The 27530-nt window shown below is 38.2% G+C and overlaps 1 protein-coding gene across 1 annotated transcript; it reads left to right on the top strand.

The window, feature by feature from the left end:
* Positions 1-2750: 2750 nt before the first annotated feature.
* LOC122026857 lies at positions 2751-26656 on the top strand. The gene is made up of 9 exons (XM_042585563.1): positions 2751-2908; positions 10885-11028; positions 11115-11244; positions 11384-11460; positions 11575-11626; positions 11791-12875; positions 13229-13266; positions 13353-13563; positions 25629-26656. Exons 2-9 carry the CDS (start codon positions 10894-10896, stop codon positions 25629-25631), a joined length of 1731 nt encoding a protein of 576 aa, XP_042441497.1. The 5' UTR covers positions 2751-2908; positions 10885-10893; the 3' UTR covers positions 25632-26656.
* The last annotated feature ends 874 nt before the right edge of the window (positions 26657-27530 follow it).

Raw genomic sequence — 27530 nt, 5'->3', positions numbered from 1 at the left:
TTTGGCTATTGAGTTGCGGCAGCAAACACCTCCGGTCGTGGGTCAACAGCGGTGCAATCAGATTTAGATAAGTTGTGGAGGTAATTTTGTATATGAACTAGATTTGATTCTATTTGTGGAATGGATAGGGTGTCCTAATTCTATTTAGCGGTGATCTGATGCTTGAGTGGATTTGAGTTGTTGGGATTGATTCAAGTTAGTTTAACCTAATTTGATTATGGTATGCTTAATCCAATGCAATTATGATTTGTTTATGGGATAATTGATTCAGGATGGTTATCTTGTTGATTTGGTTGATGTAGAAGGTTACATGATCATTATTAGGATTATGAGATTAGTATTATGGTTTGTTATAATGGAGTGTTGATTAAATTGATATTATGATTAATAGAATCATTAAATTGATGTTGCGATTTAATTGGGTGGATTTCCATGTATGGATCAGTTGATGAAAGGGTGATTAATAGAAGAGTTCATGATCGATATCAAAGATCATTGGATTGATTATAAAATGTGGAGTATTTTGGAAAGTTTAAAGGATTCATGGATGATTTGATTAGGGTTTCTCTAATTAGTTTGGGTTAAGATTTAGCTAGTTGTTGCATGTGTAATTAGCTAAATTATAATCATGTGATTTGCATGACGTTGCTTCGAGACGAGCAGCACAACGTGGATTTTATTCTGATACGATCTTCAGTTAAAGGCGGATACCTTTGACTTATCTTTTGATATTGTCTTTCTGATATGCTTAGTAGGTTATAACTAGTAGTAATAGTTATGTTTATATCTGTTTGGTATGCCACTACATGTTACCTATAGCATGCCTTATTTGTTGCATGTTATGCATTCATGCGTATATTCTCTTGATTGTTGTTATGTGTACTTTTGTTCATAGAAGTAGTGACATACATTGCCCTACTGTGTACCGGACTAGTTAATTGACTTACCTGATTTACGTACCTAGATTTATGATACTTAGATCATTGTATAGATTTGTTTCCTTTTTGGTACATATTATATGGAAGTGTATACTGTCAGGATTTACATGCTTAGTGTCATGCAACATCTTGTATGATTGAATGCTGAGCGATTGTCGACTCCATTATTGTTGAGCACATCACCAGTTACATGATCTACACACACAACCACTCATGAGTTAGTGGTACATCAGGCAGGGTGTGTGCAGTTTGCTCTGTCAGGCTCCGATAGTCCACTCATGGGTAGTGTTGACTGCAGCGTGGTAGCGGGCAGGGATCCCTCCTCTGGGCTGACTTAGGGAGATGAGAGCATTGAGCTCCCCCACTCTGTTTGGGGTAGGAGGATAGGTATGCTCCAACAACATCCTGTCCACTCGGTCACTCAAGAGTGGTGATGGCAAAGTGCACAGTTGTCATAGCCCTACCCACTCGATCTCACCATCGTGTGTGAGATGGCTGACTGACGTTAGGGGTGACCATGCCATTTTTGCATCATATGCATGGATTACATTTATTATTTGTGATTGTTGCAGTTTGGATGTTGCATTTTTATGGATGCATATGTTTGACATGCATATAGGATACATTATGTATTTTGGTCAGACGACCCTTATATTAGAATAGGAGGCCTTGGTGAGTATAGTTCCTCTCCCCTTGTTCAGTTTTTCATTTTATGTTATTAGACAGGAGACTGTACTCTATGATTATCACCGGTAGTTATATTTTACTATGTATGTCAGCTTGATATCCGCTGAGTTGTTAAACTCACTCCGTTGCATTATTCCTATTACAGGTAAATGTTTAAGCAGTTGCTTGGAGGTATCATGTCTGCCGGTCCCTCGTCACATCAGAAGACGGTTTTACTTCGTTTTGATTTCTTTTATATATATTCTTAAATGTTTTAGCATTGTATTGGTGTTTAGCCATGTGACTATTTTCTTTGATTTTGGTATTGTATTTGTGTTTAAGTTGTGCCGACACGCATTGTGTTATTTTGGTTGTATGGATTTCCGTTTATTTTTCCATTTTGTTTGGCATGATGATAATTTCGTTCCAATATTCGATCACCGATTCTCGATGAAGAGACTATCCTATCCGATCAAAATAATTAATTAAATAATATATATTAATTTTTTTCTTTTCAAAATCTACTCATTATTTTTATGATAGTAAGAATAAGTTATATATATATTTAATCTATTTTTAATTATATATATATTTTAATATGATATTAATTTTAATATGTTTTTATTTAATTATTATAATTGGATGACAATAAGAAAAATCATTAGTATAAAAGATATTTAATTTTTGAATGAATATGAATATGAGTACGAGGATGATGAATGATAAATATAGAAATGAATGATATAAAATCCGACTCTAACTCATAAGGTCATTCCTTATGCAGCTTTGTGTTTCCAATTCATAGATGAAAGGAAGTACTAGATTTTTTGAACTAGAAATATAGAAATATTAAAACTTTTTCAACGTGTTGTACGTCCAAACGAATTAAAAAATATTTAATTCATATTTTAAATTTATTAAAATCGAACTGAACTCTACTATATTAAATATTTTTTTTGAGTTAAATTTGAACCCGCTAAAAGAACCGGCTGCTTAAGCTTAATTCCAACGGAACGTGTGGTCTTGGGCGATGATCTTTCGATCTCGACCGTCACTATCGCTTTAAATCGCATCCCAGCCGTGAATCAGCCAACTTCCTTTGAGGGACTTATCATATGTTAATGGGCCGGTTTGCCAATTGATCTAATTGGCTTTCAGTGGGTTTGGATTCTATCGAGCCTCGATTGGGGAAGAAAAAGGAAGGAATCACTCGACCTCACCTCGCAGTCTTCTTTTCGCTTCCTCCTTCAATCGGCGACGTCCAGCCGAGAACCGGAGCTCCGGCAACTCAACGTGTCTACGAGGTACTGACTCTTCGAAGATTCGGCCTCTTTCTTTTCCTTCTCGCGTTATTCCTCCTTTTTGTGGGACTAGGAGGATTTTTGGGTGTTCTCTTTGGTGATTGCTTGGAGTCGATTGAGATGAGCAGCTCTGAGCTGGTTTTCCTCTGATTTTTCTCAATTTATTCGGGTTTTTTCTTTGTTTCCTTGATTTTTATGGCCTCGATAAGCGGTCTGTGCGTCGCTGGCTAGACCTCCCGAGCAGATCCTTTACCATCCCCTTGTTAGGTTAGGCGGTGAAGAGATGCAACGTAAACTTTTAAAACCTTTTATTTTTGCTCTTGCAAAAGCAAGGCCCAATAATGCTGGGTAAGATTGCGTTAGGTAAAGTTGTTGTTATGGCCACTTGTTCGAATCGCGGAAATGACCTATTGTAATTCAAGATAAGGCTGCATACAATAGATATAATGTAGCCCGACCCTTCTCCAGGATCTCTCATTGACAGAACTTTTGTGTACTGGGCTGCCTTTTAAAAGCAAAGCCTACTAATAGGCGAGCAATTAAATATTAGAAATATAAGAAAAAAAATAGAGGAAACAATATTCAATTCTAGCATAGAAATTTAATGTGGTTCGGAACCTAGATTCCTACCCTACGTACTATGATTCTTTAAGGTTAGTCACCCATCACAATCCCCTACATGAAAATATTTTTTACTTCTCGGAGGTGTAGAAATTGTTGGATACCGTTTGATGCCGGCTATCGGAGGGTTGAATAGCCCTGCAAAAATAAAGCCAAAATACCTTTCTCGGACTTTTAAAAGAAACACTTGTGTAAATTAAATAACGAAAGAAACTAAAAAGACGAGGCTCACGGTTTTGACTTGGTTACAACCGGGGAGGTTGTTAATCCAAGGAATGGATCTCACTAAGTATCTCCTTTAGGCGGAGAAGCCTCTTACAACAGTGAAAGTACAGAAATGAGAAGCTTAAACTGAAAGAAGAGCGCACAAGTGTTGTAATGCTAATTGCTTGACTGAATTCTAGCTTTTGGACCAAGGCTGTATTTATAGTCTTGGTCGGAGCGCCTGGAGGGTTCCAGGCGCCTGGAAGGGGGATAAAGTTTTATCCCCTTTGCAACGGATCGCGGTCAAACGCGATCTGGTCAAAATTGGGTTCCGGGCGTCCGAACCACTGACTTTTGGTCTGGGCCCTCTGCTCCGGTGCTGCTCACTTCGGTCCGGGTCTTCCGCTTTGGGTCCGCTTGTTTGGGTGATTTTAGCCAACCGAAATAAGGCTCACCGGAATCTAATTTCGGCCTTTTCGAGCAACCTTCCGCTCCGGCTTCTCTTCCCTTGGAAACGCCGTGCGCTTCCTTCTCGTCCGCCCACATACTCTTCCGCAGCATCTCGTCCCTCGGACGCATCGAGCCCGTCGGCTCTCTCCCGTGCCGTCCTTCTCGCTAGTTGCGTCTTTTGCTCAACTTCTTGTGCTCCTAAGCTTCTGCACACTTAGACATAAGGTTAAAACACCACAGTACCTAACCTAACTTGGTTGATCACATCAAAACATCCTTGGGGTTCCAACAATCTCCCCTTTTGATGTGAGCAATTCAAGTTAAGTTAGGGTAAAAAGACATAAAATTATAACAATAAATTTTGTAATAAAGTGAAAAAAATAAAAAAATTGAATCTACCTCCCCCTAGACTTAATCTTTTCCTTCTTCCCCTTTGATCACATAAAAATGGGGTACCAAGAAAAATCTAAGGGTACTAAAAAAAACTTGGAAAAAATTTGAAAATTACTTTGTTATCACCAAAAATTTGCAATAATTCTAAAAAAAAATTTTAAGATAAATTTTCTAACAAAAAATTTCTAAGTTAGACAACTTTGCAAAAAAAATTTGAGAAATTTTTCTAAGTAAAAAAATTTCAAGCAGCAAAATATTTTTTGACTATTAAAGAAATAATTTTGCTAAGTTTTTGCAAAAATTTTATTTTTTTAAAAAAATCTAAGTTAGACATTTCCAAGTAGAAAATATTTGAAAAAAATTTCTAAAGCATTAACTGATCCTAATTTAATGATTTATTAGTTAGTCAATTAAACATTTTATTTCAATATTTTGGCTTCCAGGCTGTGGCGAGGCACTAGACCTTCTTGGTTATTGGATCCTCCAACCACTTCTAGACAAAGCCTCATAAAGAAATTAAACGTTTAAAGAACTCTCTGAAAGCCCTAAATCTAAATTAAGGTTTAAGTTAAACACGACTTCGGAACCCAATATAGGTTCCAGTCAACTGGGTTAATTAGGTATTTCTTAGGGATTTATTTCTTTGAAATATTTCTAATTTGTCCCTTGTGATATCTAAAATACCAATTTAGATTATTGAATTTTCTATAACTTGTATTAGATGAGCATGCAAGATTTTTTAAGATATTTATTTCTTTTTGCAAATTATCATTTTCTAATTTTACTTTGTCAAACTCTTCTACCGGGCAAGATTTAGTTAGAATTAATTTCAAATTTTTAATCTCTTTTTCTAATTTGCAGCAATCTTTAGTTAATATTTTAACAAACTTAGATAATTTATCGGACGGAAGAGATCGTACCTGACTTACCTTATCGATCTCGTTATTCGTGGCTCCCCCTAAACTGCTGCTTTCTTCCGACGTAGCTCCCTCTTCATCGATGCTCTCGATTCTCATTTCGGACGAGCTTGAATCATAGTCCTCGTCTTGATGACTTGCCATTAATGCAAGTCCGGAGAAGGCATCGACTTCCGATTCAGACGATGTATTGTCCCACGACGCTTTTAGTGCCTTGAACTTCTTTGTTTGGATAGACTTCTTTCCTTTGTCCTTGTCCTTGTTCTTTAGCTTGGGGCAGTTATATTTGACGTGCCCTTCTTCGTTGCAGTGGTAGTATCTGATCGTCCTTTTATTTCTACCCCGTAGATGGTTAGTTTTACTTGAATTAAACAACTTTTTAAATCGCCTTACCATCATAACCATTTCCTCGTCGTCGAGAGAAGATTCTGATTCATGTTCGTCTCTCGCTGCCTTGAGGGTGATGTTGTGCTTCGGCTCCTTTGTACCTGCACATCTCGATTCATGCACTTTAAACGTAGAAAATAATTCTTCTAAGGTAATATTTTCTAAGTCCTGAGAGATATAAAAAACATCTACTAGTGAAGTCCATTTCGTATTCCTTGGAAATGCATTTAACGCGTACCTTAGCGAATCTCGGTTACTTACATTTTCTCCGAGATTCGATAGTCCGGTGATGAGCTCCTTAATCCTCGAGTGGAGATGCGCAATTGTTTCGTCTTCTTCAAGCCATAGGTTAGTCTGGTTGCGAAGTAAGTCCCGTCTTGCGAGCTTGGCTTTGGACGCCCCTTCGTGAAGCTCAAGGAACTTCTCCAAAAGCTCCTTTGCTGAGTCGTAGTTGTCAATCCGGTTGACTTCTTGTGGCGGAAGGACGCTCAGCAGATGAAACTCTACTTTGCCGTTTGCCACGTAGTCGGCCTGCTCCTTTTTCGTCTACTGGTATTTTTCTTTCCCTTTCGGTGCTGTAAAACCGAACTCCATTATCAAAAGTAATCGAAATCCGTTTTGAAAAATACATGCATTCGTTTTTTCCAGTTAGCGAACTCCCCCTCGAATTTTGGCGGGTATATGCTTGGTCCGTCCATCGTCTTTGCTTCGATCGGCGGTTAGTCCTCCTGAAGCGTCCTAGATCTGATACCACTTGTTGGATATCGTTTGGTGGCCGACTATCGGAGGGTTGAATAACCCTGCAAAAATAAAGCCAAAATACCTTTCTCGGACTTTTAAAAGAAACACTTGCATAAATTAAATAACAAAAATAACTAAAAAGACGAGGCTCACGGTTTTGACTTAGTTACAACCGGGGAGGTTGTTAATCCAAAGAATGGATCACACTAAGTATCTCCTTCAGGCGGAGAAGCCTATTGAAAGTACAGAAATGAGAAGAGCGCACAAGTGTTGTAATGCTAATTGCTTGAGTGAATTCTAGCTTATGGACCAAGGCTGTATTTATAGCCTTGGTCGGGGCGCCTGGAGAGTTCTAGGCGCCTGGAAGGGGGATAAAACTCTCCAGGCGTCTCGAAGGGGGATAAAGTTTTATCCCCTTTGCAACGGATCACGATTACACGCGATCTGGTCAAAATCGGGCTCCAGGCGCCCGGACCACTAATGTCAACTTAGTTGACTTTTGGTCCGGGCCCTCTGCTCCGGTGCTTCTCCCCTCGGTCCAGGTCTTTCGCTCCGGCTTCGCTTGTTTGGGTGATTTCAGCCAACCGAAATAAGGCTCACCGGAACCTAATTTCGACCTTCTCGAGCAACCTTCCGCTCCGGCTTCTCGTCCCTCAGAAATGCCGCGCGCTTCGTTCTTGTTCGTCCGCGTACTCTTCCGCAGCACCTCGTCTCTCGGATGCACCGAGCCCGTCGGCTCTCTCCCGTGCCGCCCTTCTCGTAGCTGCGTCTTTTGCTCGACTTCTTGTGCTCCTAAGCTCCTGCACACTTAGACACAAGGCTAAAACACCACATGACCTAACCTAACTTGGTTGATCACATCAAAACATCCTTGGGATTCCAACAGAAATCTTGTACAATATTTTCTTTTCTCTTTTACAAATAGATAGAAAAAAAATAAGCACACGAGAATAAAATACGAAAATGAATTTTTTAGAAGAATCTCCTAGTCAAGGTCGTTGGAAGCACTTCAAAACAAAGAGTAGAACTCACAATGTAAGTTGTGAATATGTTGATGTTCTAAGTCACTTCGCTCCTCTATTTATAGTCATGTCTGTGAACATCTAGTCAACTTAGTCTTTCGTATCAATCAACTAAAATCTCGATCTCGGAATGTGATTGTCTATTATCTAGTTGATTCAAAGTGCATTTAGTTAACTTAATCCATACTAGTTGATTCGATTGGATAAATCTTCAATCTTTTCTTCATTTTATTCAATTGTCCTTTAGTTGACTCACCATGATAACTTCGTGAATTTTCTCCAATGACTGCGTGTTCAGTCGATTCACTTGGATAGTTTTGTAACCTTACAGTCGATTCAAAGTGCATTTAGTTAACTTAATCCATACTAATTGATTCAATTGGATAAATCTTCAATTTTTTCTTCATTTTACTTAATTGTTCTTTAGTTGACTCACCAGGATAACTTCGTGACTTTTCTCCAATGACTGCATCTTCAGTCAATTCACTTGGATGATTTTGTGACCATACAGTTCTTGCATAGTGAAGGGAGTCTTGGTGCAATGATAAAGTTATTTCCGTGTGACCTAGATGACATGAGTTCGAGTCTTAGAAATAACCTCTTGCAATGCAGGGTAAAGTGTACTGTAGGACTCCACATTAGCGGGAGCTTTGTGCCCTTTATTGTTCATGCATCGTGTTTTGACCGATTTTTGCATACTTTTAGTGATGCACAGACTAAGGATTTTATAATGGTAGTACATTGCATTCACCTTATCCATTTTATTATCATCTATCTTTACTCACCTTATCCATTTTATTCTCATCTATCTTTACTCTTGATTTTTTATGAGAGACTCTCCTGTTAGTTTCCACAGATTTCTTGTACTGTAAATTCAGTTTGACATGAGCTCTTAGGCGTACTACTACTATTGTTGCTTAGACGCCATTACTTTTGGCATTGGAGTTTTGCGTGACATTTCTAGCCTTTTCCTTTGATATATTGCATATTTACTATTTCTATTTTGTATTTATTAGATATATGTTGGTCTAAACTCTAAATATTGTTAGAATATCTACTTGCACGATCATTTAGTATATACATAGTGTTGTTGCCATGCTTCAATGCTAATAATCCTTTGTTTATTAATGATTGTTGTGCAAGGATTTATGAGCATTGTTTATTAATGATTGTTGTGCAAGGATTTATGAGCATTGTATGACATCTCCACAACATGGTCCAATAGTCACTCAAGAGTGTGCCTACGGAGTTGTGCACAAATTGAGAAGAGCTCACTAGGAGTGTTTTATATGTTGTTACGACTAAACCATGGTTATGCTTCAATGATATATATTGTGTTGTTATTGTGCTCCAAGGATAATCATCCTTAGTTTATTAATCATTGTTGGTCGAGGAATTATGAGTATTGTTTAGCATCTCCATGACATTTTCCAATTGTCAAACAGGAGAATGCCAGTGAAATTGTGCAGAGTCGAGAACTTAATATATAAATCTTCTTCCTTGATTTCCCCTTCAAACTAAAGAATTCACGGGTTGCATGGTGATCTGTGAGAGTATATGCAAAGTGAAATAAATAGATTAGAATTTTACTATTCATTCTTGAAACTAGGAGTTAATATAGGATGAGAGACGGAGTAAAAGTTTATATTTCTTTCAGAGACTAGGATGACACACATGTACTAATTAAAGTTTTGACATCTACTCAGAGTTTTCTTGAGAAAGACTACTAATCTCTCTCACTAAAGTTTCAACCAAACAAGGATACTTGTTGCAATAATAAATGAGATCAGAAATCAATGTGATTTCCTTATCATTTTACTACTAGAGAAGTAGATGTTGGAAATGACAGATTGTAACTAATCTCATTTTAGATCATGCACACAAATGAGTGAAAGTAAAAGAAACAAAAATTGATGAAATTGGACTCCTAATGATAAAAAAAATTGATTAACTAGGCTGGGTAACGTCGAACCTGGGGTGACCTAAATCCTAATGATAATTGAGATAGAAGGGAGTAGGAAAGATGAAATTTGAAGATCAACTTTTTTTCTTATCTCTCTTATTTTATCCTTTTTAATCCTTTTTTCTTTTTGAATTTACTCTCCCCTCTCTTTTTTATTAGTGTCTGGGGATAAGTTGTTTCTGATCTTTAAGTAATGAGGAGGATGAGGTTGCAGGACTATCTGCAAAGGCAGGGGTACTTTGACAGGAATGCAATATTGTCTTATTGATGTACAGAGTTGCAACTCATGTATTTGTAGCCCTTGAACATATTAATTCTATTAATTCTATCTAAAATTCAGGCATAACTCTAGGTATAGGTTATATCACATACTTTTATTTAACATATATTAATATGATGTCAAATCTGCCTTTTTGTCATCCTCTAGAAAATCTTATACAAGGATGGTCAATTTTGCCAGTTTGCTCACAATTCTTGATACTTCAACTCTTAGAAGGTTCTTGATTTGTGTACGGTTGGCTTGACTGAAAGTCAATTGTTTGTATTTATTGAATTCTATATTTTCTAACCGAAGTTTTATGGAATCTATTAAACAGGAAATAATTGTGAAGCCTACAACTGCAACATTTAAGGAACTTAACATTTTTTTTATATGTTGGCAGTTCTTAAACTTTTTAATGTCCAAATGGATTTCAAACAAGATGTAGTTTTCTGTCAAAAGTTGACACTGACAATTATTTTCAATTCTCGTGGACAGAGGTTAGAGCTATGATCTAGCACTTCTTAGATAGCTGGTAAGATGGGTAGTGTTGGTCCTGCTAGACCACTATACGGACGTTGCCTATAAAACCTGAAATTTTTTTATAAGACTAGTACCATTAGTCTTTTCATTGTTGGTTGAGTATGTACTGGTTATGCTACCAGAATATCAGTATCAATCAATTGAGTGTTAGGACCTTGACAAAATTCCTCTACCAATTTCATCACAAAAACAATTATTGTTTTCATACCATTGATATTCATGCTCATTTATCTTAGTGACCAGATATGTGGTGTAACATTGGCCCTTTTATCTGCTCAAGCCCCTTTGAAGAAAATCATTTTTTATGCTTCTGCCTTTCTCCTCAATATGATCGTGGTATCATTTATCAATTTATTTCTTTAAATTTATTTTTTATGTATATGTTTTTTTTTTACTTTACACGTTGTGACTTTGTTGATTTGTTTCTGTTTGCCATAATAAGCAGCGTTGTTGGTGACTAGTTTTTTTTCAATTGCAAGTTTGAGATAATGGGGTTTCTAGAGAATTTAGAATTCTATCTCAAAATGTCGAGAAAGGAGCTTCAACAATTGTGCAAACAGAATGATCTTCCTGCAAATAGGAGTCATTCTCAATTGGCTAAGTCCTTGGTTTCACACTTACAGGTAGAATTAGAGGCAATGAAAGACATTTACCCTTAATTTCTCATCTGAATGTGATACACGACTGTTTTAATTTTCCCTTTTGTCAGAAAAGAAATGCTGTTTTGGTAGCTTCACTGGAAAAATCAGTTTATTTCATGGATGGATCTTCTAAGAAGCCATTTGCATCAGAGTCAATCACTAAACAAACAATCAATTGTCCTGTTGAATCAACCACAGGTAAAATTGACAAGCTTTGACATATGCAATGCACAAGAACCATTGTTCATCAATATTACCACACTTTCTTGAAGTTTGTGGGTGATCAAATTGTGCTAAGTTATGCATGGTTAGCCTATTGATATTATTGAAATTCCAGGTGACAAGCGACTATTATGTCAGCTTGATAGCGAGAAGGAAGTTACTGAGTCTCTAGTCAATATTACAAATGAGAAGGTGTAAATAATGTGTCTGGTTCTTTATACTTTCCATAGTGACCTTTTCTTGTGTGGTTCATTTAGGACATCATTTGCATTTAGTTTACATGAAAACCTCTGTTTTCTGATGCAGCCAGAAACTGTAACAAAAGTTTTTTGCCCATTATGGCCTGCAAATAGTAAAGGTATGGAATCTTTTAGTTGTTCTATTTTCAACTACTGTAACATGGGAATGAGATCTTATAATGTTGCTGAAGCCCAAGAAGTTAGAACGAACCAGCTTCTTGATTTGAGGTGCAAGAATATGGGTGTCAGAAGAAATCTAACAAAGATGTTTTTTGGTATGCAGAGCAGAAATATATCCAGGATATTGTTCCATGTAGACATGATAGGCCTCATGAATACTCAATGGAAAGTGGGTTTGTTTCTGGTGATGAAATTTTGACTAGAATTCCTCCATTTCAATTCTTTGTGATGTCAGAAGGTGGAATAGATTTATTTGTTGACTTGAGTTCTAGCCCATTGGATTGGATCAATAGCCTAAAAGATGATGTGTGTGTTCATCAAAATGCAAAACTTCATGAATCAATGGCTCCTTCCAAAGACATCAGTAATTTACCAGAAGCTGATGATCATATGAACATTTCACCATCTGTTAATACTGGGCTAAACCTTAATGACATTGAAATTGAGAGGAACAGTGGTTGTACCAATTCATCATTGAGTTCTGTTGTTAGTGAGAACTGTAATTCTGAGGCTTACCCACCAGATACAACTGTGGCGACATCTGGATCTTCTGTTTTAATATCGGGCAGTGTCCCTGCTGGGTCATCAGGACTTTTGGAGGAAATCCAAGTAGTTTCGTCCTGTGCACCGTACACAGTCCAAAACCACATGGCATCACGCATTGCATCTTGCCCCCCTGAAGAGCAAGAATCTGCTATTGTTTCCTTTGCAATGGCCAAGAGCAATGCATCACTAAGCAACATGCCTCTTCAATCAGCTGCTGACATGGGCAATGGGGTCAGTAATCCTGTTGCAGTTGGTGACTGCACTCCTAAAACTGCATCTGTTAATTTTGTTGATTGCGAAGTTGAAGCTCCATATAATACAGAATCTGATGTTGCAGACAAAGATAACCTTGCATCAGCAAAAGAAATGGCAGATAATATAGACACAGAGAACTATGTTCATAAAAATCATGGGGGAGCAAGTGAGTCATTTACAGATTTTATAATTGAGCAGCCAGACAATACAACTCACGGGAAGTTGTCAAATTCGTGTCAGCATAGTGGACAGATGGTACTGGATAGTTCAATGGCTGATGCACAATCGGAAGTCGGGACAGTGGATCTTCCTTTCTGTCAGCAATCATGTACTAATTGTGAAACATTGGTTCCTGAGGGATCAATATCAACGTTTCAAGATGAATCGGTAATTGATATTTCTTACAGTAAATATATTATACCATTTTGGTCAATAGAATTTCAGAAGAAATCTGTAAGTCCATACCACATAAAAGCTATAGAATATAGTAGAGGATTATGAGTAATCGTTGTAGATAAGCTTTCATAAAAAAACTAAAAATATCTGCATCTTCATTTTGGACAATAGTACTAAGAATTGAGATGCACTCTTGCTGGTCAGTACAACTGTAAAAAGAATGCTTCACCTATAATGCGAATACTGGAGTGAATTGCAATCATGCTACTATATTTTATATTTTGTACACAGCAGAAGATAGTGGCTGTTTCCATGTGTTAGCTAAACTGTGCCTTTTGAAGCAGGGTCATAGTACACCAATGGAGGAAAAGGATGCCTCAGAGTAACTTCTGTTTGATTAAAGCTCAATTTATATATATATAGATTCCAGAAAGCATCCAGTCACTTAAAATGAGATTTAACATGCAGATGCTCTAGAATCCCTTCAACCTCAGCTGACACTAAGAGACCTAACAACTTAAAGAATCCCAAGGATCCCCATGTTAAGAGGCATCTTGTTTGTGACAAAATCATGAGTGTAGAGATTGTCACAAAATTAAGAAACAGCAGAAGTTCAGCAAAGAAAATTCTGTCTGGTGCTATAGTTCAGCCTAGGCGGTCCACAAGGCTTGCTTCTAAGGTTCATGCCGCTCCTCTACTTTTGTCCTCCAGTACAGTTGTTTACCATTGTTGCTAACAACATTTTTTTTCACTATAGTTTCATTGAAAAATTCAATTTATCAGCTTCCTTTTTTGCCACTATAGTTTCATTGAAAAATTTAATTTATCAAATAATTAAAATTTTGTGTCTTCAATCTGTGGTATTAGCTCTCTGCCTCTTATTATAGTTTGGCTCTTCTCTGATCCAAGACTTGTCTGCATCATGCTTGTTGCTAAAGCATCCAGGTGTCATCCAATGTTGGATCTTGTGAATAGAATCAACAGATATTGGAAATGCTGAACGTTTTTGGTTTTTAATACTACAAGAATTCTTTTAGGTTAAATTTACATGTGGGTTGGAAGAAAGGGTGTAATTGCTGAGCAACAAACGTATTGGTCAACTGTTATTATAGATGGGTTTCTTCACAGTTATCTTCAATCATTTTGTTTGGTTGTGGTGATTATGCTTCATTGCATGGTTTAACCTCGTCCTTGTCTGATTCCTTTGCCTATCTTTGGTTCTGTTTCCCCATCTTGTTGTTATAAAGGTGTTTGCGCCCTTTAGTTTGACCCATTCGTTATTTCCATTGTAGTTTTCATTATGTTCCTCATCTCCTTTTGCATTTCGCTTATTCAGAGGATCTTTCACCCCAAATAATTACTAATATCTGCTTCAATACTCAAGTGAGGTAATAATGACTGATAATGCACACTGAGGATGATTAGTGCAGTCATCTTTCTTCTCACCGTATACTTGTCTATGATAGAAAAACATGCTTTTGTCTGGAATATCTTAAGCAAATCATTAAAGGAGGCTTATGTTTCTTTCATCTAAAAATTGTTTATTCTTTTACTTGGAAAAACATTTCCTCATCGCTGAGCATTTTCCGGCACTGTTGGTTCTGCATGTGATCACTAATCATGTAGACCCTTGACTCTTTTGGAACGACAATGGTAGCTGGTATTGAGAACCCATATTCATGTATTTACTCAGTCTAGTATATTGAAAAAAGCCTACTTGCAAAAAGGATGTCAAATCTCTTTTCTCTTCCAAGCATGAATTCATCGAGAAATACTGAACTGTCTTTTCCATTTGTTGATGTACTAAGTATCTGTCACTCTATATATATATAGATGATCTTGTCCAAAAACGGAGAAGATGGTTCTCATGTCACAAAGAAAAGATAGCTCTAATTTTGGCCAAATGAAGACTCCTTGCTCGCTTGCATGTCACAAAGAAAGTTAGCAATCGGGCTAGGGAAAAGGTTCCCGGCGTAGGTCCTCCGACACTTAAGTCAGTGATCGGGTCGAGTAGATGAATAGTCGAATGAATAGTAGCTACGAGTGTGTAAAATTATATAGCATCGCATACCTGCGTCTATAGATGGAAATTCCCTTTTATAGTGTCACTCTTTTTGCATGAATCTCAAAGCGTTTCTAGAAAAGGATAGATCATAAAGATGTTCCGACACTTTTCTTAAAATATACCCAGAATCTCTGTATTTGGCAAAGAGGAAGCTTTTAATGTACTACCATAGTTGTAAAAAGCGATTGCTTCGCTCGCTTAAGCGCAAGGCGCAGCGAGGCGCAAGCGTCTCGCTTCTGAGAACTCAGAAGCGCAAGACTTACAAGAAGTGCGCGCTTCGCTACGCGAAGCGTTCACTTTTGCGCTACTTTCCTTTTTTTGATCTGTTTTTTTTGTTTGTTTTTTTATAAGTTTAAAGCCCTAAACCTCATTAATTTTCATCTGCTTCAAACAGCCTCTGCCTCTTCATCTTCCTTTCGCTGTCTCGATCGCCTCTTCCAGGTAAGTGTTTCGTCTCTTCTGTTATCTGTGGAATTTTCCAACGTTTTCGAGGAAATCCTGCTGTTGCACAGTCACGAGGACATGAGACGCTTCCAGCGTCGCCTGAGGCGTTCGACGACGCTTTTGGCGCACCTGAGGCGTCTGACAAAGCTTCCAGCACCGTGGGACGTGTCACGGGACGATTCCAACGACATCGGAGGCGCCCCGCGACGCCTCCGTCGGCGATGGAAGCTTCGCCGGATGCCTTCGGTGGCGCTGGCAGCGTCGCCGAACGCCTCCGGCGGCGTCGGTAGCGTCCTGTAGTGCTTTCGGTGTCGCCGGGGCATCGCGGCCGCGCGTGAGCACTGTTCGCATTTTTTTTAGCATTTAATTAAATTAAAGAATTCCTCACTTAAATGGGGCATTTCAAATAGGTTTTTATAATGGCTATTAAATTATCCCAATTAAATATATAAAATTATATTTAAATTAAAATTTTAATAATTTTTATTACTTAATATAAATCAGATTTAAAATTTATAAAAATATATTTAAAATAAAAAAAATCTAATAAATTTTATTAAATAATATAAATCAGATTTAAAATTTCTAAAAAATATATTTTAAATATAAAAAACTAATTAATTTATAGAAATCATATTTAAATATATAAAAAATATATTTAAAATTTAAAAAAATAATTTTTTTTATTAATTCAAATAAATCAGTAAATCAGATTTAATATTTAAATATATAAAAAAATATATATTTAAAATATAAAAATCTGATAGATTTTATTAATTAGATTTAAATATATAAAAAATCTAATTAATTTATATAAATCAGATTTAAATATTTACAAAATTTATTTAAAATAAAAAAATTATTAATTCAAATAAATCAGTAAATCAGATTTTAAATTTAAATACATAAAAATTATATTTAAAATAAAAAAATCTCATAAATTTTATTAATTAGATTTAAATTTTAAATATATAAAAAATAAATTTAAAATTTAAAAATCTAGTAAATTTTATTAATTCATATAAATCAGATTTATATTCTATAATTAATTTTTTTCATGTTTTATATTTTATATATAAATCAGATTTATATTCTATTTTTCTATAATTAATTTTTTTTCATGTTTTATATTTTATGTATTGATTGATTATTATTGATTTCGTTTTCAGCCGTCTTGATTTTTAATCATGTCAAATACAACAATTCCACCAACTCGAAAGGATATTGCTTGAAATTATGCAACATGTTCGGATCCTAAAAATCCAAGTATTGTCAGTTGTATTTTCTGTTGTAAAATAACAAATGGCGGAATTTATCGACACAAGATATATTTAGTTGGGGGCAATAGAAATGTGAAAGTTTGTCCGAAATGTCCCGAGCATGTTAAAGAAGAAATTAGGGGGTTCATGCAAAAAAAGAGTAATTTGAAGAATCAAATAGATGAAATTCCTCATTCTGATCATGTTGATAATTTGAGATTCTTTCTATAGATGAATATTGAGTTCCTCTTTCTAAAAAAAAAATTGGGGTTAAATTTATTTCGAATAATAATTAAACTTAAAATGATTGTTTTTTAAAAAAAATCAATTGCAAAAATAATTTAATACAAGCATGATTTTGGAATCCAAAATAGATTTCTTCTTACTGGATTAACAAGAAATTTTTTAGGTACATGCTTTCTTGACAATTTTCTAATCTGTCCATTGTGATATTTAAATTTCCAATTTAGTCTATTATAATTTCTAAAATTCGAAGCAGAGAATTTTGAACATGCAGAAACTTTTAAAGTTTATATTTGTTCCTTTAACATTTCATTTTCTATTTTCAGTTTGTCGAAATCCTCTAATTGACAAGCTGTTGCTAGAGTTCCTTTTAACTCATTATTCTCTGTTAATAATTTTTTATTTTCAATTTCTAATGTGTAAGAATCTTTCGACAATATTTTTATGAGTTTAAACATTGGGTCAGGAGGTAGAGACCGTACCTGACTTACTTGTCAACTTCTGATGCTCCTCCTGTGGAGCTGTTTTCTTTCGAAGACTCTCCCCCTTCATCGATGCTCATCTAGGATGAGCTTTTTGTGTCCTCAGGAAGGAATTCGGCTATAAGGACTGCCCCGACAATTTCCTCGGTCTCGGATTCTTCTGATGATGACTCTGTGTCCATCGAGGAGTTGGATTTGACTTCAATTGGTTCTTCGTAGAGCTTCAAGAACTTTTCCCAAAGTTCTTTCGCACCTTGGTAATTTCTGATTCTGTCGAGATCCTCCACCGGTAGTACCCTTATTAGATGATATTCAGCCTTACCGTTTGACGTAAAGTCGTCGTGCTACTTTTTGGTCCAGAGGTGTTTTCCAATTTCTTCTCTGTTTGTGTTCTTTGGAGTTTCATAATCAGATTTCATTATTAATAAAATATTAAAATCTGTTTTAAGAAATACCTCCATTCGTCGCTTCCAAAACGCGAACTCCCCTTCGAACGTTGGTGGGTAGATGTTAGCTCCGACCATCTCGTGTGCTTCGTTCGACGGTTAGTTCTCCTGACTCTAATACCACTTGTTAGGACCCTTGGCGGTCGGGTAGAAGGGGGTGAATAACCCTTGTACAAAAAACAAAACAACATTTCTCGGCTTATAACTTAAATAAAATAAACACTTGCATAAGAATAAATAAAAGACTAAAAGGAAAGAGGCACTGAGAATTTACTTGGTTATAACCGGGGAGGTTGTTAATCCAAGGCAGTGAAGTTGCACTAATTTCTCCTTCAGGCGGAGAAGCCTCTTACAGCAATGAAAGCACAGAAAAAGAAAGCTAAAACAGAACAGTGAATGCGTACAAATGTTGTATTGATCTTTCTTATTCTACTTAGCTTCTGCAACCAGGGCTGCTTATATAGCTCTACTCGGGGCGCCTGGAATGGGATAAAACCTTATCCTCGACGCAATGGTCAAAGACCTCGTTGAAATGACTAAAACTTGAGTTTCGGTCGCTTGGAAGGGTTCCGAGCGCCCCGGACTGATCCGGGCGCCCCGAAGGGGAAAGCCAATATTTTGTTGACTTTCTCTTTGGGCCTCCAGCTTTGGCTTCGCTTGATTTGGTCCTGATCTTCCGCTCCGGCTCTCCTCGCTTAGGTGATTTCGACCATTCGGAATATGGCTCACCTGAACCCAACTTCCGGCCTTCTCCTCGAGTAAGCTTCCGCTCCGACTTCTCGTCCCTCGGAAATGTTGCGTGCTTCCTTCTCGTCCGCCAGCGTACTCTTCCACAACTTTTCGTCCCTCGGACAGCTGCGGACAGCTGCGTCTTTTGCTCCTCGAGCAATCTTCTGCTCCGGCTTCTCGTCCTTTGGAAACACCACACGCTCCCTTCTCGTCTGTCGGTGTACTCTTCAGCAACACCTCGTCCCTCAGACGCACTGAGCACATCGACTCTCTCCCGTGCCGTCCTTCTCGCTAGTTGCGTCTTTTTCTCGACTTTCTGTGCTCCTAAGTTTCTGCACACTTAGACACAGGGTTAAACACAACAGGACCTAACTTAACTTGTTTGATCGCATCAAAACTACTTTGGGGTACCAACAATACTGGACTCCATGTGCAGCTCATTGTTTAGATTTGTTGCTCGAGGATATATTCAAAATTCCTCATATCAGAAAATTGCATGAACGGGCGTTAATGGTGAATGGTTATATTTACAACAGACCACAAGTATTGAGCATGATGAGAGAGTTTACTGGATAGAGAGATATGGTAAGAACCGCAAAGACACGTTTCGCAACCGTTTTTTTGACTTTAAAGTGGTTCCATGTACAATAAGCAAATCTGAGAAAGATGTTTATATCTAAAAAGTGGGCAAATAGTCGATTTTCTAATGAGGTTGCAAGAAAACGTGTAACAGAAGTGATATTGAGCCTTCTTTTTGGAAAAATATGGTTTTTGCATTAAAGGTTAGTGGCCATTGGTGAAAGTATTATGGCTGGTAGACGGTGAAAAAAGGTCTCCTATGGGTTATATTTATGAGTCAATGGACAGGGCTAAAGAAGCTATCGATGCGTTATTTAACAATAATGAAGAAAAATATCGTAGTATTTTTGAATTTATTGACAAAAGATGGAACGTTCAACTCTATCGACTTTTGCACGCAGCTGAATATTTCTTGAATCCAGAGTGTTTTTACTCAAACCCTGACATAGAAAATGATACAGAAGTGATGGAGGGGTTGTACGAGTGCATATCTAGATTAGTGAGAGGTGAGGATTTACAAGATAAGATTACGAATCAATTGGAAAAATACAAGAAAGCAGGACTTTTTGGTTTGCTAATGACTATTCGACAAAGAACTTTAAAATCACCAGGTAAATTTATAAATAATATATTATGCAATATCAATATTGGATGGTAATAAAGTTAATCTTATAATTTATATGTTTTTATATTTCAAGCTGATTGGTGGTCTTCTTATGGTGCATCAACGCCTGAATTAAAAATATTTACAATGAATATTTTAAACCTCACATGCTCTTCTTGAGGATGTGAACGTAATTGGAGTGTTTTTGAACATGTAAGTTGGAGTTTTTTTTAATACATATTAAAATTTATATTATGAACTTAACCTTTTACTTTTTAATTTTTTTTTGTAGATACATTCCAAGAAAAGGAATAGGTTGTCTCAACAACAATTGAATGATTTGGTATATATCAAGTACAATAGAGCTTTGAGGAGAAGATATGACATTCGAGATAAGATTGATCCTATTACTTTGTCAGAGATAGATGATAGTAATGAATGGTTGTTGGGTAAATTGAATAACAGTGATAAAGACAATGATAATGATTTTGTCTATGAAGGTGAAGATTTGCGTTGGAGTGATGTAGCACGAGCATCTGGGGTTGGTGATAGTGCATATATGACTTTCGATCTCGAAATGCGTCTTCTTCAAAAGGGGTGTCATCATCTGCATCAACAAAAAGAAAATAATCTTCAGCTCAAACTAGTCTTGTAAATGAAGAAGAAATTAATCTTGATGATGAAATTGAAGAAGAAGATACTGATGGATACAAATCAAGCGATGGAGCTGATGACGTAGATTTGGACAATGAAGATGAAGAAGATGATTATTTTGATTAGGTTGTCTCAACAACAATTGAATGATTTGGTATATATCAAGTACAATAGAGCTTTGAGGAGAAGATATGACATTCGAGATAAGATTGATCCTATTACTTTGTCAGAGATAGATGATAGTAATGAATGGTTGTTGGGTAAATTGAATAACAGTGATAAAGACAATGATAATGATTTTATCTATGAAGGTGAAGATTTGCGTTGGAGTGATGTAGCACGAGCATCTGGGGTTGGTGATAGTGCATATGACTTTCGATCTCGAAATGCGTCTTCTTCAAAAGGGGTGTCATCATCTGCATCAACAAAAAGAAAGCAATCTTCAGCTCAAACTAGTCTTGTAAATGAAGAAGAAATTAATCTTGATGATGAAATTGAAGAAGAAGATACTGATGGATACAAATCAAGCGATGGAGCTGATGACGTAGATTTGGACAATGAAGATGAAGAAGATGATTATTTTGATATTTGATATTTCCTCTATCATATTTTCAAAGACTTCTGATTTTCAATAATCTACAACTTCATCAAAGAATATTTTTTTATGGTTATTTGGATTTTCAAAGATATTTTGAAAGATTTTAATAAATATAATAGTCCTATTGTTTATTATGTTATTTTCCGTAAAGCCCGCGCTTCGCCTTGCACTTTGTGCTTTAAGCCCCAAGACCCTTGAGCGCTTTTTTGCGCCTTGTGCTTTTGACAACTATATGTACCGCTTGCATGTATAATATTCTTTGTCCTCCGTGACATAAAATGGCAAAAGAGGAATATTGAGTTGATGGACCATTAATGTGCTATGAGGATGAGCCAGCTGAGTCCCCTCCAGCGTCCGATCAAACCTCGCTCTTGGATGGGGTTGGCTCGGCTAAGGAATGTTGACCATCCTGAGGACTCGGCCTCTGTAAGGACTCGACTCAGCTAGGAAAAGTGGTCGGTCGGTCGACCTTGAAAGAGTGGTGGGTCGGCTAGGATGAGTGGCGGATCGACCAGGAAGAGTGGCGGATCGACCAGAGTAGTGGGTCGACCAGGATAAGTGGTGGATCAGTTAGAGTGGTAGGTCGGCCAGGATGAGTGGCGGATCGACCATGAAGAATGGCGGATCGGCCAGGCAGACTAGTTGGCTCGGCTCAGCCAGGAAGACGGGAGGATCGACGAGGAAGAGTGGCGGATCAGCCAGGAAGAGTGGCTCGGCTCGGCCAGGCAGAGTTGCAGATTGTTTAGGAAGTGGTGGATCGGTTAGGAGTGGCAGATTGGCTAGAGTGGCGGATCGACTAGGAAGAGTGGCGGGTCGGCCAGGAAAAGTGGCAGATCTACTAGAGTGACGGATCAGTAAGGAAGAGTGGCAGATTGACCAGGAAGAGTGGCTCGACTCTGTCTGGTGGAGTGGTGGATCGGCCAAGAAGAGTGGCGGATCAACTAGGAAGAGTGGCGGATCAACTAGGAAGAGTAGCGGGTCAGTTAGGGAGAGTGGCGGATCGATCAGGATGGTAGATCGGCTAGTCGGGTCAGTTGGGAGAGATGGTCATTGACCTCTCTTGACCTTATCACAACTTAACTTGCCAATTTAACTTTCTGTGCCCTCGTGGCCGCTCTTCCTATTCTCCGTATCACAATCCTCCCCTTCAAATCTAGTGTAAGGAGGTGCGAGTCCAACTAACTAGACAACCTATTGTTCAGCCTAATCGCTCTTGACTGACTGGATTAAGCTTAGTCGAAACTGTGAAATTGATTGACTTTTGCTAATCGATTTATTGTTAAATTGGTGAGTGGCTGGTGGAGGGGCTGCTGCTTAGAAGTTGGTGATTTGATGATTTACCGATCGTCCTTTGAGCAGATTGTCGTTATTTTGCAAAATGGAATTTTGTCGATAAGAAATCGAGTTATTGGAATTTGAGTTTGAAATGTCGATCGTCGAGTGGTGCCGAGTGAGTGGCTGAGTCGTGTCGAGCGAGTGGTCAAGGGACCAAGAGTCTGGATTTTATATCCGATCGGACGATCGTTAGGCATGGGCAACCCCACTTATAACCTGGCTAAGGGACCAAGAGTCTAGATTTTCTAGGTGCGTGAGTAGGCACGCTTATAACTCGGCCGGTTGACGCGAGAGTCTGAGACTTGGTCGTGAGAGCAGGCACGCTTATAACTCGGCCAGTCGGCTCGAGAGTTTGAGACTTGGTTGTGAGAACAAGCTCACTTATAACTCGGTCGGTCGGCTCAAGAGTTTGGGACTTGGTCGTGAGAGCAAGCTCACTTATAACTTGATCGGTCGGCTCAAGAGTTTAAGACTTGGAGCACACTCACTTATAACTCGGTCGTTCAGCTTAAGAGTCTGGAGTTGGTCATGAGAGCAAGCTTACTTATAACTCAGCCGGTTGACTCGAGAGTCTAAGACTTGGTCGTGACAAGACTCACTTATAACTCGGCCGATCCGCTCGAGAGTCTGGGACTTGGTCATGAGAGTAGGCTCACTTATAACTCGATCAGTCGGCTCGAGAGTCTGGGACTTGTCAAGTTGGAAGTTGTTGACTAAGAATTGCTGATTGAAGCTGATAAAGCTTTTAAACACTGCTGATTGAAATACTAAACGGTTGATTGAAGCTGAGCTGTCGATCGACCTGGCTGCCTAGAAGACCGATTGACCTTTTTCCCATCTTTGCTGCCGATTGAATTTTACTTTGGATGCCAATCCCAAAAATTTTCATTATTTTTAGATTTGAAGGTGAGCTTATTTTGATTGGATTGGGAGTCAATCGACTGATCGAACTTTACTTTGGATGCCGATTGGATTCTACCAAAAATTTTCATAATTTTGTAGATTTGAAGGTGAGCTTATTTTGATTGGATTGGGGGTCAATCGACCGATCAAACTGTACTTTGGATGGCGATCGAATTCTGCCAAAATTTTTCATAATTTTGTAGATTTGAAGGTGAGCTGATTTTGATTGGATCGAGAGTCAATCGACCGCTGTCACTTTTATTTAGATGGGTAATTTGATTGGCTTGGCTCGGCCAGGAAGAGTTGCGGATCGGCTAGGAAGAGTGGCGGATCGGCCTGACAGACTGCTTGGTTCGACCTTGGCGAGGAAGACTGAGCCATGACAATGATAATGGCAAAGAGTTTTTCGGCGTCTTCTATCTTCACGTTCTAGATCCGGTGTAGTTCTCACAGACGGTGTCAAATATAATCCTGTCCAAAAGCGGAGAAGATGGTTGGCTGAAAAAGATGACTCTGATGGTGATCAAATGAAGACTCTTCATTGTCCTGCGTGTCACAAAGAGTGTTAGTAACTAAGCCAAGGAAAAGATCTCGGGCGCAGACCCTCCGATGCTCAAGTTAGTGATCGAGTTGAGTAGATGAATAGTCGAATGAACAGTAGCTACGAGCTTGTAAAATTATGTAGCGTCACATACCTGCGTCTGTAGATAGAGACTTCCTTTTATAGTATCTGTATGTTCACGAATCTCAAAGCGTTTCAGAAAAGGACAAACCATAAAGATGTTCCGACACCTTTCCTAAAATGTATCCACAATCTCTATATTTGAAGGAAGCGTCTAATGTGCAATTTGTATGTAGAATATTTTCCGTCCTCCACCGTACAAAATGCTAAAAGAGGAATATTGAGCTGATGAACCATTAATACGCTATGAGGATGAGCCGATTGAGTCCCCTTCAATATCCGATCAGACCTCGCTCGTAGATGGGGTCGGCTTGACTAAGAAATATTGCCCATCTTGAGGACTCGCCCTCTATAAGGACTCGGCTCGCCCTCTATAAGGACTCGGCTCGCCCCGGAAGAGTGGTCGGTAGGTCCACCTTGGAAGAGTGGCTGGTCGGCCAGGATGAGTGGCGGATCAGCTAAGAAGAGTGGTGGTTTGAGTGGCAGATCGGCCGGAGTGGCGGGTCGGCTAGGATGAGTAGTGGATCGACCAAGACTGGAGGATCGACTAGGAAGAGTGGTGGATCGAATAAGAAGAGTGGCCCGGCTCTGCCAGGAGAAGTGGCGCATCGGCCAGGAGTGGCGGATCAGCTAGGAAGAGTGGCGGATTGGTCAGAGTGGCAGATCGGCCAGGAAGAGTGGCTCGGCTCGGCCAGGTGGACTGGCAGATCGGCCAAGAGTGGTGGATCGGCCAAGATGGTGGATCTGCTAGTTTGGTCAGTTGGGAAAGATGGTCATTGATCTCCCTTGACCTTATCACAATCAACTTGCCAATTTAACCTTCTTTGCCCTCGTTGCCGTTCTTCCTATTCTCCGTATCAGTAGATATTCGTCATCCCCTGTACTAGGGTTATTGCTAGCTAAAATTTGAGTTAGTAACATTCTATCAGTGATGCAACTTCGGATAATTGCCTCATCCCGTTTTGTTGAATATTCTCATAGTAGTCAAGAAATTTTCTTCATCCACCCTCCTTAATCTTCATAGAAGTTATACAAAATTTTCCCAGTGAAACTCTAGTAGGTCGTCTTGATGCTACTCTTGATTCACTATGTGGCTCAGTTACCTACAGTTTGACGCTACTCTTAATTCACTATGTAACTCAGTTGCCTGCAATGCCTTAATTTCTATCTTAGCACACTCTTTGTAGCTACAACTAGTTTCTTTCTTTAATTCTTAAGCATTCATTTAATCAAGATTTATTGTGTGTCAGATAGTTAGAGTAACTTAGATGTGCTTATTTTTGTGTGAGACTTCAAATGGTTGGATTTATGCACTTGAACTAATTATAGTTTTCTACCAAACAGTTTTTTGTATATTGTAATACGAAGTTGTCACACTGAAGTACTTCAGGTATAGATAAAAGCATTGTTTTTTTTGTAGATCATATGGATCTAGTAACCTTACTGCTCATAATTGGCTTTGTGCACACAACTAGAACTGTCTTAAAAAAAATTACATTTGATTTATTAATTAATTTAAATCTAACACCAAAGGATTCAATGATCCACCAACAGCAATTTCACAAAGTGATTTGTACAAATTACAAATAGAATTTGAAATACCATTTTTGGGCATAAACTACAGACTTTTTAATTTTTTTACAGTGATCTTTAGTTAGGCATCCAAAATGACTATTTTTGATATTTATTTGTTGACATATGTTACTTTGGTATATTTGCAGTAACAAACTTCCACCTAAAACCCTGTACCTGTATTTTGTTGGACAAAGCTGCTATTCATCTTTTGCTCTAAAGAACATGAGAACATGCTTTCCGTTTAAGAACCGAAGAAAACAACACTGACCGATTGATCCAGCACTTGCCCCTATCATCAAGGTGATTTTAGGTCAGGATGTTACCTTGTATAGTTTAGAAATAAAATTCAGATGCCAACAGGCTGCAGCATTGTAATCTGAAGTTTGTTGAGTCACAGCATCTGAAAGTGAATTTCCATTTTTAACCTTTAAGACCCTGTCTCTTCGGATGGCAAAAGGAACAACTCCTATCAAGATCAACTTTATATTCTTCCTTGTCCCAGATTCTTCACATGGCAAAAGACCCTGTTTCAATTTGTTCAATATTCATACATATGAATCTATATTTCAGTGACAATTATTGGTTGTTTCATTCTTGATAGATGATTATTGTAAAAGTTTCTGTATTTGGATAGATCATCAACCTGTCGGTAGATTTTCATTGCTTTGTTTGAGTTTGACTAAACTACGACTTTTCATCTTCCTTTTGCCATTATTCTTCTTGGATCTTTCTCTAACTGTGACTTTGAAGGACCTTGAAAGGGTAAGCATACAAAAGAAAGTGGGCGGACTTTTCAAAAGCTTGGATTATCAGCGGGGTTGTATTCGTCACCTTGGCATGAAGAACTAATAATTGTTCTCTCTTTGGTGTTGGTTTTTTGTAGTTAGCCATCACATTAGCCAGAAGCATCGTCCCACATGGGATTGAAGGGGATGAAAGGATGTGCGCAGGTCCCTGGCACCGAGTGGTTATCGATACGCTCGGTAATGTAGATTTGGAAGAAACTTCTTTACTGTATCTTGCTAGTACTGGACAGACTAATGGTGAAGGGAAGGTCAATTGTCCCAGCGAAGGTCGCTAGGTAACAAAAAAAAAAAAATTGTTATCGAGTTTGATAGATGTAAGTTTGCCTTGTGTTAACTGATATTGGTACGTTGAACCTCATTTTTAGCCAGATTTTTCGTGGCCGATTGAAGTGTGCATCTTATTGAATATCATAATCAATAGACAAGTCCTTAAGGGTTTCCATCCAAATCACCAATCCCTCCGTAGCTCACACGCCACTTGTGACCCCAGGAGAAGATCCAATCGTTCCCACTGTTGAAGGAATTACTGGATTGTGTTTGTTAAACCTCATTTGGCCAACTGATTGAGCAAATTATATATCTAGATGTCAACTTAGAATAATTATACATCACTCTAATTACACATCTAATAACGCTATTTATAGATTTAACACGATCAAACTGTACGTAATGGAGATCTTTCTTCGTAGTTGTGGGTGTCACTGTCGTCTTCCTCTTCATGACGAGGCCGATGAATGGCGTCATGTTGGAGAGGTCTCGGAATGGACGCGGTGGACGGAGATCCGACGTGGCCGCATATCATGTTGGTGGTCGTCGAGCACTTGGCGCTCGCGGTCACGGGCGTCTACTTCGTCTTCAGCCAGCTCTGGAAAGTAAACTTGACAAAATCACAGGATGCATGTGAATTTTCCCCGTTTAGGACATACAACAAACACGTAGAGCTCGTGAACCGGGAGAGTCTGGCGGCCACTTCGACTAAAACTATGAGCTCCTAAAATACTTAATATATGGCGGTCGTCAGGACGAGAAGAGCTAAGGGATTTGTTAAAATGGATTTCGATTCAGGAAGAGAGATCGAGGTAGAGGAACGACGGGTAACGACTCTGGGAGAGGACTAGTAAAAACAAGGGAAGGAAACAAGCAAACCTGAACAAAAATGGTGCTGGAATAGTAGATGGCTGTGAAGAGAATGGCGGCCTGAGACTTTGCTAACCCTTTGGATCTTTTTTTTTTTAATTTATT

The sequence above is a fragment of the Zingiber officinale genome, chromosome 10A (assembly GCF_018446385.1).
Source record: "Zingiber officinale cultivar Zhangliang chromosome 10A, Zo_v1.1, whole genome shotgun sequence".
Taxonomy (NCBI): Eukaryota; Viridiplantae; Streptophyta; class Magnoliopsida; order Zingiberales; family Zingiberaceae; genus Zingiber; species Zingiber officinale.
Note: the sequence above shows the minus strand (reverse complement) of the source record. Positions and strands in the feature narration are given on the sequence as shown.